At 37.3% G+C, this 19,653-nt stretch overlaps 1 protein-coding gene across 1 annotated transcript; it reads left to right on the forward strand.

Annotated features, from left to right (window-relative positions):
- The first annotated feature begins 45 nt into the window (after window positions 1-45).
- Window positions 46-19,570, forward strand: MRPL47 (mitochondrial ribosomal protein L47). Its single transcript, XM_006183766.2, is given in 8 exon segments — window positions 46-163; window positions 2,548-2,632; window positions 2,634-2,700; window positions 3,248-3,308; window positions 6,262-6,358; window positions 13,378-13,508; window positions 15,675-15,770; window positions 19,333-19,570. Coding segments are annotated over 8 exon segments (759 nt in total). The 5' UTR covers window positions 46-65; the 3' UTR covers window positions 19,457-19,570.
- The last annotated feature ends 83 nt before the right edge of the window (window positions 19,571-19,653 follow it).

The following is a 19,653-nucleotide window of genomic DNA, read 5'->3' on the forward strand; positions in this document are numbered from 1 at the left end:
GGCGAGAGACACAGGAAGTGACATCATTGTTGGCAGAAATGCGATTTGCTTACTTAGGCGGAAAAATGGCTGCAGCCGGTTTGGCTGTTTTCTGCAGGAGAGTCTCGGCTGCTGTAAAGGCTTCCAGGTCGTTAATAAGCCCTCAGGCTCTTGCTAGCACAGGGTAAGTGATGTGAGGAGTCAGTTTATCCATCTGTTTAACATTGGATCTTATTCGGTTGCCAAGATGCGGAGAACGCTCAGGGATGGAAAGGCTGCTGGGATGGCTGGGCCCGAACCCACTGCGGTGTGGAGTGAGTGACCTTGGAGACGTCTCCCATCTCCCCCATTTCCTTCTTCTGCAAACATTTTGTTGCCACCTGCTGTGGACCAGGCAGTACTTCGGGGTCTGTAGAAGCCCAGTATTTGGTGAATTAAACCTAGAGGTACAGAAGCATCCTGTGTGGCTTGGTGAGCTGGGAAAAAACTTCACTGAGGAGCATTTGGCTGTGAAACTGAAGGCTGTGTCAGGTTTGGATAGATTTTTTTAAAAGGCGGTGGATGGGGGAGGGAGAGCGCTTTGTACTCCCAGAGTTTGTCGTAATGGGATTGTTTAGTGAATGTTGAGTGAATAAATGAAAGTAGCCAAATGAATGGAAAGTCGCCCTGCAGGTGTGACAAAGGAATAGTCTACACGTGGTGTTCATTATTTCTGGAAAGATCCTTGTCTTCTGGACAGACTGATCATTTCTGACTTGAGGATGTACGGTTTCCTCCCTTTTATTGGCTTTTGTTTTTAATGAGTTGAATTTTATATATAGTTGTGTATGTCAGTTTTTTTTTTTTTAAAGAAAGTAATGTTTGTGCTCTCGAATCCGGCACAGTTATTGAGCGTCTCTTATGTTCTGCAGTGTTTAATTACTTACATTGACTTCAGAGACAAGCAGTGTTGGGTGGTGGTGGTTTTGCAGAGGTCTAGGGGTTGCAGCTTGATCAAGGTGGCAAACTTGAATCAGTTGTCCCTTGTACTTCATCCTTTTTACTTAATATTTGGATCTTTATCATTACTGTTGAATGAATATCTGTCCATTTGCAGTCATTTTAGAAAATAGGGTTAAGTATTCTGAAGAAGAAATCAACAATAATTCTACCATTCAGAGATAAACAGATTTCCTTTCATTCTTTTTGACTTTGCATGTATGTGCATACATGTAATTTTAAAATAAAATCAGGGTCATATTTACATAAATGCATTTTTGTATTCTACCCTTGTTTCCCCAACTTAGGAAATTTAAGAATTTCCGACCAAAAGAAAAGTTGTAAGAGTAGTACAGAGAATAACCATATACTCTTCACCTATGTTGACTAGTCCTCAACATTTTGTCACATTTTCTGTACTTTTTATATCCATGCTTTTTTTCCTGAACTGTTTAAGGCATGTCAGAGTGTCAAACATGACACTTCAGCATATCTCCTAAGAACAGGAACACTGTCTTAATAACCACAACACTGCAGTGATTACACGGGGCAATGAAAATGAATACACTGCTGTCATTGTCCCACTCTTATCTAACGTACAGTCCAAGTTAAATGTCCTCAATTGCCCTGGTAAGTTCTTGTTCTTCTTTTCTTAATTTTTCATTCAGGATCCTATCAGTAATCATTTATTGCATTAGTTGTCATGTCTCTTTAGTCTTCTTTAATTCAGAATGGTTCATTTTTTTTCTCTTTCATGATATTGACATTTTTTTAATAAGGTCAGCCTTTTTAGAATATCCCTGCATTCAGATTTGTCTGATTGTTTCCTCATGATGAGATTCAGGTTAAATTTTTTCATAGGAATACAACACTTGTGATACACTTCATTATTGTGTTTCAAATTATTTCCCCAAGTCATGAAATATTCTTTAAAAACATAATTTTTAGATTACTGCATAATAGATTATCATACAGATGCACAATAATTTTTTTTAACCATTCCCTGTTTGCCCATTTACATTATTATCAACTTTTTGGTATTATATACAATGCTTTAGTAGACTTTTTTTTGAAGTGTAATTGACTTACAATATTATGTTGGTTTCAGGTGTACAGCATAGTAATTTGATATTTTTATACATTAGAAATGATCACCACAATAGATATTTTAATTTATTAATTCTAATTTTTGATAATTTCTTTAGTTGAAATTTTTAGATGTGAAATTACTGGGTTAAAGGAAGAACCATTGGGGCCTCTGGCACATGTTGCAAAATTAACCTTCAGAATGGTTTTTTCTGCTCATATACCCACTAGCACCTTATGAAGGACTTAAAACGTTACCTTAAAATAGAATTATGTCAATTTATTACCTCTGAAATTATGTGAATATATTCAGCTCTGAAAGTATAGGGTAGTGATACCTATAATGCAGTGCTAAAAATAGTTTCTAAAGCATTTTATGACTTTATTGTTTCTTGTGCAGAAACTCCAAGTAGATTTTTTAACGAGGTAGATGAGGAAATTATTCCATTTATTGTTTATAAAATCCAAATATAAAAATTTAATCACTTGTTTATGTATGTTCAGTTGTAGGTTTTCTCTTAGTCTGTTGACTAAGAATACACCAAGTGTCACATCTTTTCACCAGTGTAGATTACTTCATACCACATTGTACAAAAAGAGGACTGGAAGAATTTTTTGATGACCCAAAGAATTGGGGAGAAGAAAAAGTGAAATCTGGTGAGATATTTGCATTGGTCAATATTAAATATATTTATTGAACCCTCCATCATTTTAGGGTTGTTAATCCAGTTTGGGGATTATTTAGGTGTTTCCTTTTTTGATTTTCTTTGGGAATGGCTATTAGAGAAAATTAAAAGGACAATGTAATAGCAGAGTTAACTGTTCCTTGGCAGGTTGGAAAAGGTTTAGAAGAGGAGTAGTTTGAAATTATTAACTAAAGTGAGGTTTGGGTTTGTTTTAGATTTCATTTTTTAGAAATAATTGAAAATTAATTTATAATAATATGAAGTATTTTGACATTAGACTTGAAAATACACTCTATACTAATACTAACATTTTTGAATGCTGTTGTCAGTCACATTACTGATATTTTCATGTTACCTAATTTAATCACAATTTAATCATAATTATATATTATACTATAATATATTAAAAGTATTATACATTTTATATATAAAGGGACAAGTTTAGAGAGGTTGAGTAATTTGCCAAAGGGTACATAGCTAGAAAATTATTTCATATTGTGGATTTATTGATTTCCTAGGAGCTTCATGGACCTGTCAGCAGTTACGGAACAAAAGTAATGAAGATTTACATAAACTTTGGTAAGTGGACCAAGTACATTAACATCTACGTGTTTGAATCAGTTACAGTATAGTAATGAGATATAAACTTCTATCTAATGTAAGAAATTAAAGTGATTTATAGTACTGTGGGTGATATATAAGATCATTAAAGTTTTTGTAAATGCAACAGAGGTCAAATTACATTAAGACAAATGTATCAGAGTTCTCAAATAGTTGGGAGTTTAGAAATTTTACTGTAACTGTTACCAGTCATACTACCACCTTTATACTAACAATTTCAGGAAACTAATAAAATGAAGTGGGGACAAGTTGGTCACATTTAGGCCTTCTTCCTTTTTATTACCTTTTGCATGGTCTGGAATCTTTAGCTTATTTGCTTTGGGGAAGTGTGTTGGGGGTGCACTTAATAGGAAGTTTAGGCAGGGTTTCCTGGCAGGTTCTCCTGGTGAATTAAAGAGGGTTGAGAGGATTTAAGACAGAGTTGCATTTTTAATAGACCGTGTGTGTGTGTGTGTGTGTGTGTGTGTGTGTGTGTGTGTGTGTGTGTCAGTTAAGGGATAATTGTGGTAACGTATTAGCTTCAGGTGTACAGAGTAATGATTTGATATTTGTGTATATTGCAAGATGATCATAATAAGTACAGTTAATATCCATCACCATATGTAGTTACAAAAAGAGTTTTTCCTTGTGATAAAAATTTTCAAGATCCATTCTCTGAGGTACTTTCACTAGCTGTTATCACTGTTCACTTTATAAAATGAAAAAGTCACTGGGGATGTAATGTTTTTGTACCTCTTGACTTCCCACCCCCTGCATTGACTATATTTAGCCCAGAGATATGTGTTCGGGCTGTACTGTGTTTTTAAACTGGGAAATTTCACGTAAAGATAAGGATTTCTGGCTCCTCTTGAATGGTCAGACCTGTATTATAGCAACACTGGCTCTACATTCCTACATGGTAACAGTTCAGCTGGTCTAAATGGAGCAGTGCCCTGCTTCTTACCCATCTTGGTCTTTTACCAAGCCCACTTCACTCATAATTGTTATTTGTCTAGGCACTGTAGTAGGAATTTAAAGTTTTATCCCCTGATTTAAAGGGTTATTTATCTTTCATGGCAGGTGAAAGAACTGTAAAATGCTTATAAAACCACTAATATTATAGGCTTATTTGTATGATACAATGAGAAATATATATTTTATCTTTGTTTCTAATTGCTTAACACACAGCTCCTAATCTCTTGGAATTTTCCTGAGTGATAGGAGTGTCTTTTATTATAATTAGGCAACTCTCTACTGGGGCAGGATGTGTGTTGGGGGTTGCTGCACAGCTTCAGGATAGAGGCTGGTCGCTAGAAAGACCAAGGTGGGATGAGAGGGTGGAGCATTCAGCCTCACCACCACTCCCACCTCTGGAGTGGGAGAGGGACTGGAGACTGAGTCCAGTCACTAGTGGCCAGTGATTTAATCAGTCATGCTTGCTTTAGTGCAACTTCCATAATAAACCGTGAACGACTAGGTTTGGAGAGCTTCCCAGCTGATGAATACCTGGAGGTGCTGGGAAGGCGGTGTACCCTGAGAAAGCTTGAAAGCTCTGTACCCCTCCCCCTCACCTTGACCTCTACATCTCTTCCATCTGGCTGTTCCTGAGTTGTATCCTTTATAATAAACCTGTAAAAGTAAAGTGCTTTCCTGAGTTCTGTGAGCCGTTCTATCAAATTATCGAGCCCAAAGATGGGGTTGTTGGGACCCCCAGTTTATAGCTGATCAGTCAGATGTATGTGAGGCTTGGAGGTTGCTGTTGGTATCTGAAGTGAAGGGCAATCTTGTGGGTCTGAACCCTTAAATCTATGGAATCTGGCACTAACTCCATGTAGTTAGTGTTAGAGAGTTGAAAAAATTGTATTAGAAAATACCACACACATATTTGGTGTCAGGAGAGGAAAAAACCCCTTATTTGGTGTCAGGAGTGTTATATATAAAACAGTACAGATTCATTATAGTAAAATAAGTTGTATTAAAGCACTGTTATTGTGGCTTATTGGTAAAGGAATAGTTAGAGCAGTTTCAGTATTCATCCTGGCTAATACCACATAATTTCTCTTCTGCCACTCCTTCCCCCCAAATTGTCTTCTTCCATACCAAAAAGTACCTCAGTTCCTTTGCTTCATTTTCAGTGCCTGCACATTTATTTCCTTTCCTTTCTTGCAGCTCTGATTCTCAATCAAACATTTATTCACAAAACCCATTCTCACTTGAGCTTTGCCACTTCAGTGTTTTGATTTGTGATTTGATTGTGTTTGTTTTGGTTTCCTTTCCAGCCTAACAAATTCCATCTCTATGAAGCTTTCCTTGATCATCTTATTTAGAAGGATGTCTCATCTCTCCTCTTAATGCTACTAGTACTTGTCTATACTACTCAGTACACCATACCATATTAGAGTTCTGGAGGCAGCATAGTGGACTAAAAATAGAATGGGTTTTACACACAGGGAGTTCAGGATTTGAATCTTGAATTAGCCATGTGCCCCCAGATACCCGACTTCTCTCAGCCTTAGTTTCTTCATTTAGAAAGTGTAAATAGTTCCAATCTCAAAGAGAATTGTAAGAATTCAATGAAATAAATGTATATAAAGTGCTTAGCACATTGCTTGGTGTGTAACAGGCACTGAATAAATGTTATTTAATCTTCCATGTTTTCTCTCCGTTTGGAGTGTAGGGACTGTGTTTTGTGCTTTTTTTGTAACTCTTCTGGCACTTACTTAAAATGATATGTGGTATGTGGAAAGTTAATTGAACAAATGAGTAAGAATAGATGTAGCTCTGTTTAAAGGATTATTCTTTGTAATGATATTCTGTATAATCAAGATTTCTAGAGGACATTTGAGTATATCATTAATTTTGATGTCAAAAATCACAACTTTATTACTATAACCACAGGATAGCATCACAAGCTTTGTGTTTTTTGATATAGGTATGTTCTCCTGAAAGAAAGAAACATGCTCCTAACTCTGGAACAGGAGGCTAAGCGGCAGAGGTTGCCAATGCCAAGTCCGGAGAGGTTAGAAAAGGTGAGATTTGGGGGAGGCTGGAGATTGCTGAGAGTGAGATAAATGTTGAAAGGTGTGAATGTATGGTTCCTGTATTTCTTGGCAAGAAGATTTCTTTCTATTTCTGCTTGATTTTTAGGAAATTTACAGAGTTGTATGATTATCACAACTGTCTATTTTAGAACATTTCCAACACCCCAAAAAGAAATCTTGTGCCCATCTGCAGTCAATCCTCCTTCCTCCTGCATATACATGAAAATATGTTTTTGTTTTTATTGGATAGATACCCAGGAGTGAAATTGCTGGCTGGTATGGTAAATTTGTGTTTAACATTTTGGGAAATAGCCCAACCATTTTCTAAAGTACCTTCACCATTTTACATTTCTGGTTCTGGTTTAGATTCTTCTCCACTAGCTAGGTCAAATTTTTTTGACACATTGATCACCTACTGTGGATTGAGTGCCCCTGAGGAAACACAACTGTCACTCAGATTTGGGTGATGTGGCAATCAACGTGTTTAATGCATTTTTAAAAACTGAGGTAAAAAAAATAACAAAATTTATCATCATAACCATTTTTTAAACTATATTTTTATTGAAGTACAGTCAGTTTACAATGTTAATCATCTTAACCATTTTTAAGTGTAGAGTTCAGTAGTACTTTTTAAATTGAAGTATAGTTGATTTATAATATTGTGTTAGTTTCAGGTGTACAGCAAAGTGATTCATTTGTATATATTTTTTCAGATTATTTTTCATTATAGGTTATTACAAGATATTGGGTATGATTCCCTGTGCTATAAAGTAAATCCTGTTGCTTATCTATTTTATGTAGGTGGGAGTGGTGGTGAGGCTGAATGCTCCACCCTCTCATCCTAGACCTTGGTCTTTCTAGGGACCAGCCTCCATCCTGAAGTTGTGCAGCAACCCCCAGTACCCCCTTTGTCATAGATTTATTGACTGTAAGTGCATGGGTTTATTTCTGGACTCTATCCTGTTCCATTGATCTGTGTCTGATTTGGTGCCAGTACCATACTGTTTTGATTACTGTAGCTTTGTAGTATAGTCTGAAGTCAGGGGTGATTCCCTCAGCTCCATTCCCCTTTTTTCAAGACTGTTTTGGCTGTTCGTGGCTTTTTGTGTTTCCATACAAATTTTAACATTTTTTGTTCCAGCTCTGTGAGAAATGTCATTAGTAATTTGATAGGAATTGCGTTGTAATCTGTATATTGCCTTGTTTAGTATGGCCATTTTAACAATATTGATTCTTCCAATCCAAAAACACAGTATATCCTTCCATCTGTTTATGTCATCTTCAATTTCTTTCATCAGTGTCTTACAGTTTTCAGAGTATAGATCCTCCGTACATTTCCTCTATACCCACTCTGGTGAGAGTTTTTATCATGAAGGATGTTGGATTTTATCAAGTGCTTTCATCTATTAAAATGCTCGTGTAGTTTTTTTTTTTTTAACATTTTTTATTGAGTTATAGTCATTTTACAATATTGTGTCAAGTTCCAGTGTAGAGCACAATTTTCCAGTTATACATGAACATACATACATTCATTGTCACATTCTCTTTCACCGTGAGCTACCACAAGATCCTGTATATATTTCCCTGTGCTACACAGTACAATCTTGTTTATCTGTTCTACATTTTGAAATCCCAGTCTGTCCCTTCCCACCCTCCATCCCCCTGGCAACCACAAGTTTGTATTCTATGTCTATGAGTCTGTTTCTGTTTTGTATTTAAGTGGTTTTTGTTTGTTTTTTTTTTTAGATTCCGCATATGAGCGACCTCATATGGTATTTTTCTCTCTCTTTCTGGCTTCACTTAGAATGACATTCTCCAGGAACATCCATTTGCTGCAAATGGCGTTATGTTGTCATTTTTATGGTTTAATAGTATTTCATTGTATAAATATACCACATCTTCTTTATCCAGTCATCTGTCGATGGACAGTTAGGCTGTTCCCATGTCTTGGCTATTGTAAATAGTGCTGCTGTGAACATTGGAGTGCAGGTGTCTTTTTGAAGTAGGGGTCCTTCTGAATATGTGCCCAGGAGCGAGATTACTGGGTCATATGGTAAGTCCATTCCTAGTCTTTTGAGGAATCTACATACTGTCTTCCACAGTGGCTGCACCAAAATGCATTCCCTACCAGCAGTGTAGGAGGGTTCCCTTTTCTCCACAGCCTCTCCAGTGAAATGCTCATGTAGTTTTTGTCTTTTGTTGATGTGGTGTATCACATTGATTGATTTGCACATATTAAACCATCCTTGCAACCCTGGAATGAATCTATCTTGATCATGGTGTATGATCCTTTTTTATGTAGTTTTGGATTTGGTTTGATGATACTGAGAATTTTTGCATCCATATTCACCAAGGATATTGGCCTGTAGTTTTCTTTTTTTGTAGTGTCTTTGTCTGGCTTGCTATCAGAGTGATGGTGGCTTTGTAGAATGAATTTGGAAGTGTTCTTTCCTCTTCAGTATTTGTAATAGTTTGAGAAAGATTGGTATAAGTATATAAGTTATTCTTTGTATGTTTGGTAAAATTCCCTAGTGAAGCCGTCTGGTCCTGGACTTTGTACGTAGGGAGATTTTAAATTACAGAGTATTTCACATCAGTGATCAGTCTATTCAAATTATCTGTTTCTTCTTGACTCAGTTTTGGCAAATTGTATATTTCTAAAAACTTTGTCCATTAATGTCAGTGGGGTGTTAACTGTCTCCTACTATTATTGTACTGTTGTCCATTTCTCTCTTTATGTCTGTTGGTATTTGTTTTGTATATTTAGGTGCTCCTATATTGGGTACATACATGTTAATAAGTGTAATATCCTCTTCTTGTATTGATCCCTTTATCATTAGTTTCTTGGTATGGTGACCTGCATTTCTGTTGATAATCTTTCTTAATTCCTTTAGCATTTTTATTACCTCTTTTTTAAACTCGGGGTCTAGTAGACTGTTGAAGTCTTTTATTATTCTTGTTCTTTTAATTGGGAGTAGTTTCTCTGCTTTTTTTTTTTTACTTAACTTTCTCTGTTTCTATGAATTTAGGAGAAACAGTTATCCACTGTGGTCTTGAAGGAGTGTTTTTATGTGGGAACGTCCCTGTAGACTGAGTCCAGTAATTTTGGTGCAAGGGCCGTTTTTGTATGGGCGCATGCTGGGTCCTCCCTCACAGTGCCCTGGCCGTCACCCCTTGGCAGGGGGTGTGATCGGTGTTGTGTCTAGAGCCTGTGCTGGATGTGAGACGGGGCTTCTATGCTTTGCCTTGGGCTTTGCTCTGTAGCTGTCACTGCCCTGTAGGGGGCAGGGTGTGCTCCCCAGTTGTTGGAATAGAAGCCTTGAAGTTCTGTTTCAGTTAGGCTCTGATGCTTAAATCTGTGCCCTGCCCCAAAGGAGGTAATTGCTGAAGCCAGTGAGGCCTGCGTGGTCACAGCGCCTGGGTAGGTCATGGTTCGGCGCAGAAAATCCCAAAGTCACGTCCCTTTCTCTGTTGTGTTTGTTCCATCTCTAGTGCAAGGCTGCAGTGTGGAGTAGGCTGGAGGTCAGGACATTGTGATTGCAAAAATTGAGCTAACTGGGTTGCCACCAGAGATCCGTGCTGCCTCTGTGGCAGAATTCTCCTAGGACCTGTCTGCTCCAGATCTAGTGCTAAGCTGCGGTGTAGGGTGGGCGAAGCCGGAGTCTCTCGCTGGGATGCGAAATCGCTGCGTACTCCTGCCTGGGGCCTGTCTGCCTAAGACTCAGCGCTTAGCCACTGTGCATTCTCATGGCCGCTGCCAAGTGTGTACACTGACAGAGTCTGCCCACCACCGCCGTGTGCAAGCTTCCACCCAGATCACACCCCAGGGACCCTAGTTTGTCTCTGCATAGCTAGACCAAAGCTTTGCCCTGATCTCATACCAGGCTGTGGCGTGGAGTAAGTAGGGCCGGGGCATTCACCCTTTGGATTGGAAGTGCAGCAGGCTAGCAGCTGCCAGTGCAGGGCTCTCTCTGGCCTGATTGTCAGCAAGCCAGCATGCACGTACTCCTTCTGAGTGGAGTCTAGGCTTCTCCAGCCCTCTCTGTTTCAGTGGATTTCTCAGTAAGCGTTGGGCCTTGTCTCCTCTGTACAAGACCTCAGCAATGGGATGCCCAGATTGTGATTCAGTTCGCTCCCTCCCCAGGGTGAGGGTTCATCCGTGTGATCTCTTCCTTACAGATCACCCCCGCAGGTGCAGCTGATACTCTTTGTTTTTAAACCGTCCTACCTAGAGGAGATCTTTCTTGCACCTTTGGTTGTATGGGAGACCTTCTGCCAGTTTCCAGTTCAGTTTTCCTTGATGTTGATTTGTTCTGTTACTGAAGTTGTTAGTGTTAATAATTTGGTTAGTGTCCTGTCTGTCAGGTTCCTCCACTGTGTAGTTACTAATTTTTCTTTGTATTGAGATCATGTAAATATATTGCAACTCCTCACACTTGCGCTCACTGGTTTTCATATCCATGGATGTTGATCTTGCCTCAGTTATTACTATGATGTTTGCTGAATGGTGGTTTTCTAGTTTCATATCAGTTAGCTTCCTTCTGTAAGGAAAGGCTTTTCCTTTTCTCCGTTTCTTTGTTTCCCCCCCTCCCCTACGCTTCTCTTTCCTTTCCTTTCTTCTTCTTTTTCTTTCTTGATTTATTCATTCTAATTGTATTCACTGAGTTATAATCCTTTAATATCATCATCCCAGATTTGGCCAGTGTGGGTTCCTTCAAGTTGGCTCCTGTGTCCTCATTATTCTTTGATGAGGAACAGCAAGATGCTCTGGATTCATTTTGTACTTTTCCTGCCCCAGCCCTGGAATCAGCCATTTGACACAGAAACACTGGTTCCCTTGAATGGAGAATGGTATATTTAGAAACCAGTATCTGGGTGATACATGTCTTCGTTGCTGCAAAACATTGGTAAAGTAATAGGATTTTATGTTTAGATATATTTGCCATTTCTGCCATCAAGGAAAATTATGTTTTAGAGACTCTTTTAAGTGGTTTGGCTGTTTATAAATAGCACGTTGTTTATCTGATGAGAAAGCTTTTGCTAGACTGGTGCTATTCTAAGACTTTTAAACTTCCATGGCAGATTAGATTATAAAGATAATCCCCCAAGTAGCTGTAGGACCTGAAAGAGATGTGAAAGCCACACACTGAGATACACTATCTGATCACCTGTACATGCAGCCCACACTCAGCACTTCCACCCCCTACATGAACTCAAGGCCACCAGAGTAGCTGAATCCACATGTCACTTCCTCTCAACTGTATGAATTTCTATGAAATCCTTGAGAAAGTAAGAATGACAAATCCTATTGAAGACAGACAAACTAAGAAGTGTGAAGGGACCAGAGAGATCAGGGCCTAACACAGAGCTCTCTGATCCTCAGGAACTCAGTAAACCTGGCTGTTGACTACATTAAAGAATTTGTCCAAGCAAAGTCAGGGTTGAGGCTCCTAACTGCAATCTAATGTTAGCTCACAAAGATAAAAAGTAAATGTCTACCAAGTCCACAGAGTTAACACCCAGTTATTCACGTTCATGTCAACAGATGACAAGGAAAATCAGAAGCATCAATTAGATACACCCTATTCAAAGCAGCCAACCTCAGAGAGCTTCCTTTTTTAGTTTATAACTTTCCCAGAGCCAAGAGTGTCCTCACACAGTTCCAGAGCTTCAGTTTATTTCTTACTTGAGAAAAATTATTATTTTTATTTTTTGTTGATAAATTTCTGTTAGCAGTATATCACAAAACACAGAAAACTGCACCTATTTGAGGTTAAAAAATTATGGTCACTTTCAGTTTATCTAGAGAAAACTTTTATTATTTTGCATTCTACTAATTCAGGAAGTGTAGTACTTATTATTTATTGGGCTGAAGTTCACCTCTGAAATATATTTTTTTAAAGCAGGGAGAGGGAATAATCTATTATCGAAGTTTTAAAGTCTTAGAATAGCACCATTCTAGCAAAAGCTTTCTCATCAGATAAACAATGTGCTATTTATAAACAGCCAAACCACTTAAAAGAGTCTCTAAGACATAATTTTCCTTGATGGCAGAAATGGCAAATATATCTAAACATAAAATCCTATTACTTTACCAATGTTTTGCAGCAACGAAGACATGTATCACCCAGATACTGGTTTCTAAATATACCATTCTCCATTCAAGGGAACCAGCGTTTCTCTGTCATATGGCTGCCCCACCCCCTTTAAAGCTTTCTTAAAAGGAACAAATGTGTATATGCAACATTTCATATCTGTCATGCTTAAGATAATAAACACACATAACCACCTAAAAATGGCTCTCGGTATTTAGAACTATGAAAAAATTTAACTCGTATGTTATTACAATCCCCAATGTATGAACATTTATTTATAAATAAATATATATTACTTGAGCAGTGTATCATTGTGTACAGTGTACGACACAATAGAAATGTTAAAAGAAAGAGCTAAAAATAAATAGAGATTCTAATAGCATTCTCCTATATCTTGATGGATCTTTAGAGATTAGTATTAGGATAGATTGATTCTCTGTTTCCTGTAATAGCAACAGCTGCCAAGCGGGCACAATAATGTGTCTGTGTGTTAGGGACACACTGATTAGTTAAGGCCAAAAAGATGGGTTTTAATATTAAAAAGTAGCGAACTGTTATCACTTCTTAGTAGCTCATTGAGTTTTGAAATGAGGAGTCAAATTGGATCCTTAAAAGGAATCTGTGTGGGTGTATCCTACTTCAAACAAAAGTAATATATGGAAATTTGAGTTAAATAGATTTTCATTTAGATGAAGCTAAACTTTAAAAAAAAAATTACAGTAAACAATATTGCAGACACCTATGTAAACGCATACTGGAGCCAAAAAGATTTTTGGTAAATATTTGACGGAATGGCTCTTTGACAAAAATATTCATGATAGGTTTTCTGTAGCATAGTCTTTATATGTTCTCTTTCTTTGAAATTCTGTCATGAGTGATTGTTGAAATTATGTCTTTCTATTCTCTTTTCAGGTAATAGACTCCATGGATGCATTAGATAAAGTTGTCCAGGAAAGGGAAGATGCCCTCAGACTTCTTCAGACTGGTCAAGAAAAAGCTAGACCTGGTGCTTGGAGAAGAGACATCTTTGGAAGAATCATCTGGTACATGGTGGCTTTTCTGAGATAATAGTGGAAATCTCATGCCTCCTTTCCCTATCTAGCACCTTTTAAGAAAACTCTCACCATATGTGTTTAATTTAGAGATATATCTAACATAAGCAGAGGTCCCGAAGCCCCTCTGTAACTTCAGGATCTGAATGAAGGTAGCTGTATCTAAGCCCAGGCAGCCCATTCCCATGATACAGTTACTTACAGGTTCTTTATAACGGTCATTCTCAATCTCATGAGAATCACATGACCTTTGGGAATTTGATGAAAGTAAGTTATAGATACTTTCCCCAGGAAAATGTGCATGTGTATAATTTCAGAAGGTTGTAAATCCTATGAGGCTAATTTTAGGACACACCTATCCTCTTTACCCATTAAGAAACTGGCACTATTAAAAAAGAAGTTCTCGAGGAGTAAGGCCACATGAACCAGTCTCAGTTTGCTCCCAGTGCCACTAGGATAAGCCCTAGTCCAGATTTTGAAACAGTTTATTTTTATTACATCTTTCCACCTTTTGTGACATCTTGTTCCCTACATCCAGTTCCCAAAGTCCTGTCAGACCTTGGAAAGGGTCTGATGAAAAAAACATTCACACTGAGGTATAATTAACTGAGAGGACCCAGTGTATTCTCTCTTCCTTGGGTTTTTTTGCATTTGGGTTGAGCTGCCAAATGGAAGCATCTTTAGTAGAATTTTAAACATCAGTCAGCAAGATGAGGCATTATGGGTGGTTGAAGACTTTCCCTACACTCTTGAAATTATACTACATAAATGTGCTCCTGCATTTGGTAGATTCTTTTCATGGATTTGTGGTAATGGTGCCGCTCGGAGTCAAATTTAAGGGAGTGGCTATGTTGTCTGTAACTCTGTAATCCAATACAGAAAAGAGAGGAATTGTCAAAACATCTGACTAAAAACTTTGATCTATTTTATTTTCTACTAAAATTTACTGAGGTCCTGACTGAGGTCCATTAAGAAAGGGTGGGATTAGGGGAGAGACTAGGTGTCACTTTTAGAATCTGTGAGAGTGCTGTTCTCTTTAAGGTTTTTAAAATTTTGCTTTTTAACTTTCCTAGAGTTAAACAAAGTAATGAACAAAACAGTTATATCATCTTTCCAGTGTAGCTTATTAAATCAAATATAATTTCAGTGCCTTTTCCCTAATTTTCTATTGTATGTTAAAATATTTAAGGTAGCCTTTTAAATGCAGAGCTCCTTCTTAAAAATATTACATCTAAATTTTTTTTCTGACAGAAAAATCATGTGGCAGTAATGTCAGAGATTCCTCTTTGGATGTGTCTTGCCCTTCCTTGGCTGTTGAGAAATAGTGGTAGACTATTATCCTGATGAACTGAGGGACTTTAGTACAATTATCAATTCTGCTTAAAGCAATGTGGTCCATTGCTCCAGTGGCACTGCCTGTCAAATTATATACTAAACGCCAAAATTACAAAGAGATTGGAATTTAGGCTTCTAATATTATAGATTAATTCTGGATTTTTAGAAATGATTGGTTAAATGCCCTGAAATTAATCCTTCTGTTACTTTTTTAATTGAAATACTTTCAAATAAATGTTATAGTATGAATTCACAGTTTCCCTTATTCCCCACTCAACATTATGATTTTTTAGGTTTTGTTATGTTAAGGTAGATACAGATAGATATCTATGTCAGTTGGTGTCATTTGTTTACATTTTAAATACATAAAATAAATATCAATGTTTCAAATTATGTATGTGTGTATACATGTATATGTATAAAATTAGTGAACACAAATATATGTATGTAGTGAAAGTATAAAATATATCTGGTAATGCTATACTCTAGTTTAAGGCTAGGAGCTATTGTGAAAGTAGAGAACTTAAGGTGCATCTTTAAACTTTTATATATATATGTTTTCAAAAGAATCTGAAGCAAACTTTGTAAAATACTAACATCTACAATTTTGTAGTGGGCTCATGAGTGTCTTATATTACCTGCACTTTTCTCTAAGTTTAGAATACGTTATAATTTTAAGGTATAAACATTTAAAAATCTTTAAAAGCCAATTACATTTCATTGTACTGAAAATTTATGGTCCAAAGATGGCTAAATCTCTGCAAAAAGTGAAAATATATTCAGTATTTTTTGTAAGGTGACACCTTTCTGTTTTCTTGGCAGGCACAAGTTCAAGCAGTGGCCTATACCTTGGTACCTGAATAAAAGATACAACAGGAAACGATTCTTTGTGATGCCCTGTGTGGAACGTTTTGTCAGGTGAGCACAAGTACCCTTAATAAAACATATCTTTACATCAGGTGACATGTGTTAAACTTTTACATAACTAACACATGTTCATTGTGGAAAAACCAGAAAAATCAGGTAAAAAAAGAAATTAAAGTCTAATACGATTTCACCATCCAGAAATAGCTACTGTTAACATTTTAGTGTATATCCTTTCAAAAGTTTTGTTGCCTTTCTAATCATCAATCTGTATGTAAGTAGATGGTTAAATCCCTCTGTAATGTTAAAAGAAAGGTCCAAATACTTCAGCTGCATAGAATGTGAGGTGTGTTTTGCAGAGCTGATTGAGTGAAGAGGGGCTGGGGTGAGGAGAGGAACCTGTTGCAGTACATCTGAATTCCTGTTATCCGGCAGAATGGTGATTTCTAGGTATTTTTTATAGCAAATTTTTTTCTGCACTAAGTTTGTTATTGAGTAGGGAGAACACAAGGGCTTCTGTTCCATTAGAGGAGTGAAGGGGTCATATGAACTCCCAGGCTAATAATTATAAAAATGAAATAAGATTTTTAAAAACAGCGATTTTGAAACACTTAGATCCACATCCAAAAGCAGACAGAAGCCTAAGGAGAGTTTAATCCCCAAAACTGCAGTTGAAAGGGAAAAGAATTGCTAGTTTATAGTTTCTGGAGCACGGGTGCTGCTTAACTCCCAGGGCTGTGGCTGCAGAAACAGGTGGGGAAGCTGGCCGGTTGCAGGCTAAAGATGCTAGAGATCAGAATTCAGGGCAGGAAAGCAGCTGGAAATTTAAAGGAGAAATCCTAGCAGCACAAGAACCACAGCTTTTAACAGCTGCCAAAGAGTACAGTCATCTTTCAGCAAGAGTTCTTTAAAAACTGATTTTTCTCCCCCAAAAGCTTGTTTTCATACCAAAATAAATACAAACAAAAAATTTAAACAGGAGGAAATATATCTTTAAACAGAGCTTTAAGATGTTTTAGTATAACTTAGAATCACAGTTTTTTTTCCCACCAAACCATTTCCAGTTTTATGTATAGAGGTGTTGTGATTTATAATAAATTTATTTGGTCTTTTGGTCTTTGTCTCCATTTCTGGCAAATGGAGACAAAACTCTTGAAACCTTTGCATTTCCTAAGTGATGAGGTGGGAGGTTTTTTTGTTTTGTTTTTTGGGGTTTTTTTAGTCTTTTGTTATGTGAATGACATGACTTTTGGGAAGCACTGAAGGAAGAGGGTTGGTTGCCAGGGGAACCAACTTTGAATAGCCCTTTGAAACTTTTAGTCTCACCCCATAATTTCCAGGGAGGGGAAAGGAGCTGAGGTTGGACCAGTTACCAATGACCAGTGATTTAATCAGTTGTGCCTTTGTGATGAAGCCTCCGTAAAATCCCGAAGGAGGGGTTTGGGGAGTTCCTGAACACGTGGAGATTTGGCGAGATTGGTGGGTCAGAGAGGGCATAGAAGCTTCTTGTCCTTTCCGCATGCCTTTCCCTAACTATCTCTTTCATCTGGCTGTTCCTGAGCTATATCCTTTTGTAATAAACCAGTGATCTAGTGAGTAAATGGCTTTCGAGTTCTGTGAGCTGCTCTAGCAAATTAATCAAACCCAAAGAGAGGGTTGTCGGAACCCCAATTTACAGCCAGCCATTCAGAAGTATGGGTAATAACCTGGATTTAGGATTGGCATTTGAAGTCCAAGGAGGTGGTTGTGGGAATTTCCAGTCGGTAGTGGGTCAGTCAGAAGCATAGGTTCTAAGCTCTGATGCTGTTTCCAGGTACAGTGTCAGAAATTGAGTTGAATTCTTGGACATCCCTGCTGGTGTCTTGAGAACTGGAATTGGGTTCAGAACCCCTTTGTTGATATGTATCCATTCTAAGTGGGCACTAGATGTCAGTCTTTCTCATCACCAGTGCTATATGTTCAGTCAATCCTTCATTTAATTCTTCCTGCAAAATGTCTCCAGAATGTGTCCTTCCTACTCTGTTTCTGTGCTAGTGCAGACCCTTGTCATCAAATTGCATCACTGAACATCTTCCTCACTCCAGTCCATTCAAATGTTGCCTCCTGGCTATTTTCCTCAAACCTTTTGATCACATCAGTGCTGTTCAAAAACATACAGTAACTTCTGGTGTACCAGACAGAATCCAAACTCCTTCCCACCCAGGGTTCCCACAATTTAGTCTTAGCTATCATCAAAGTCAGACCATTCTTTTTGTTTCCTAAATATAACTTGTTCATTTTACCCTTTTCCTGTCCCTGTTCCTACAGTTCCTACAGTTTTGAACTCTCTCCACCTAGTCATATTTTAAGGCCCAGTTCAGGTGCTAAGCAATTGAAGAAATTAACTGAATTAGCTGCACTGGCTTTTCCACCTCACTTTCTCCAAACCTAATGTTCCAATTTGATCCTTTTGTCCTTAGTCATAAATAGGTGAATTTGAAACACCTATAAATAAATAAATAACATGACTTTAATATGTAAGAATTTATGAATCCAGTGTCACTTTCACAGACCTTAAACTTTTTCTACATTTGAAACTACCTCCTTTAGCCTTACCTTCAGAGCATGCAGCATAATCTTCTGAATATTCTTAAGAATAGCAAACCTTTATTATTTCACATGGGTTTATTTTTTATAACCAAAATTTAGTTGGAGTAAAGATTGATGAATAAAATGGGTAATCTGATTTCAACTTTTAGTCTTTATACTTAATTTACAAAGTAGCTTATATATTTTGTATATATACATATTTTTGTCTTTCTATATAACCCTCATCAAATTTGTGTGACCTTCCCCACCAGTAGTACTGGCATATTATTCAGTACCTGTCTCTTAATTGTATTGTTATATTTTATATAAACATACACCTACTGATTAATAAAATATCCTATAAAAAATCAAGTACACTGGAGGCTTGGCATCTGTGAATTTATCATTTGCAATTTTGATGACTCCGAAGTGACCCTAGAAGTCACTATAATTTAGCTGAGGCATAAATAAATGCCTAATGCCTTGGGATGCTGCTGATGGGCAGAGGCAAATTCACTTAGAGTGGCAAGTCCACTAGCACTAAGCATCATTGCTCGGTTGTGGGGAGTTAACATACACTAGACTGAGTGCTGCTGAAATTAGGAAATTCCTAAAAGTCTCAGGATATAAAAAATCTAATGTAGTCAATAAAATTAGTGTTTCTAAAATAGGGGAGAAAGATAGCCCAGTCTGTTACAGGGTTATGAAATCTCTTATTTCCATCAGGAAATGGGAAAGAGAATAGGTGTAGAATCACAGATGGTTTGTTTTGCCTTAGTGGAGGTGCTGGGGATTGAACCTAGGACCTTGTGCATGCTAAGCATGCACTCTACCACTGAGCTATACCTTCCCCCACTGATGCTTTTGATTTTGTGTTTATCTTTGACTCATGTAGGTTTACAGTGATTATTCAAGGTTAATAATACACGTGACACATCTAATTCATGACTGGCATGATTGAGGCCTGTAGTAATTGATTGGATGTATATATATATTGAGTTACAGAAATAGTTTTGTATAAGTTGCTGTTATGCTTTTATTATTCTAGATTGAGACTTGAGAAACAAGCCCGCATCAGAGCAAGGAAGAAAAGTTTAGAGAAAAAGAAAGAAAAATTTCTTCAGGAAAAGTTTCCACATCTCTCTGAAGCCCAGAAGTCAAGTCTTGTCTAAGATATGAACTCTTAATTTACCATTTTCTTGGATTACAGTCTGTATACAAAAGTAAATACATATTAAGTGGTTTATAAATAAATTGTGTTTTTAGTCAAATGACTACCAACTATTTTTAAGTGTTGTTATGGCATGCTAATTCTGGAAGTGGTCAAAATGTGGTATAACTTCAGATTAAATTCCCATTTTATAAATTC

Source organism: Camelus ferus, chromosome 1, assembly GCF_009834535.1.
Source record: "Camelus ferus isolate YT-003-E chromosome 1, BCGSAC_Cfer_1.0, whole genome shotgun sequence".
NCBI classification, from domain to species: domain Eukaryota; kingdom Metazoa; phylum Chordata; class Mammalia; order Artiodactyla; family Camelidae; genus Camelus; species Camelus ferus.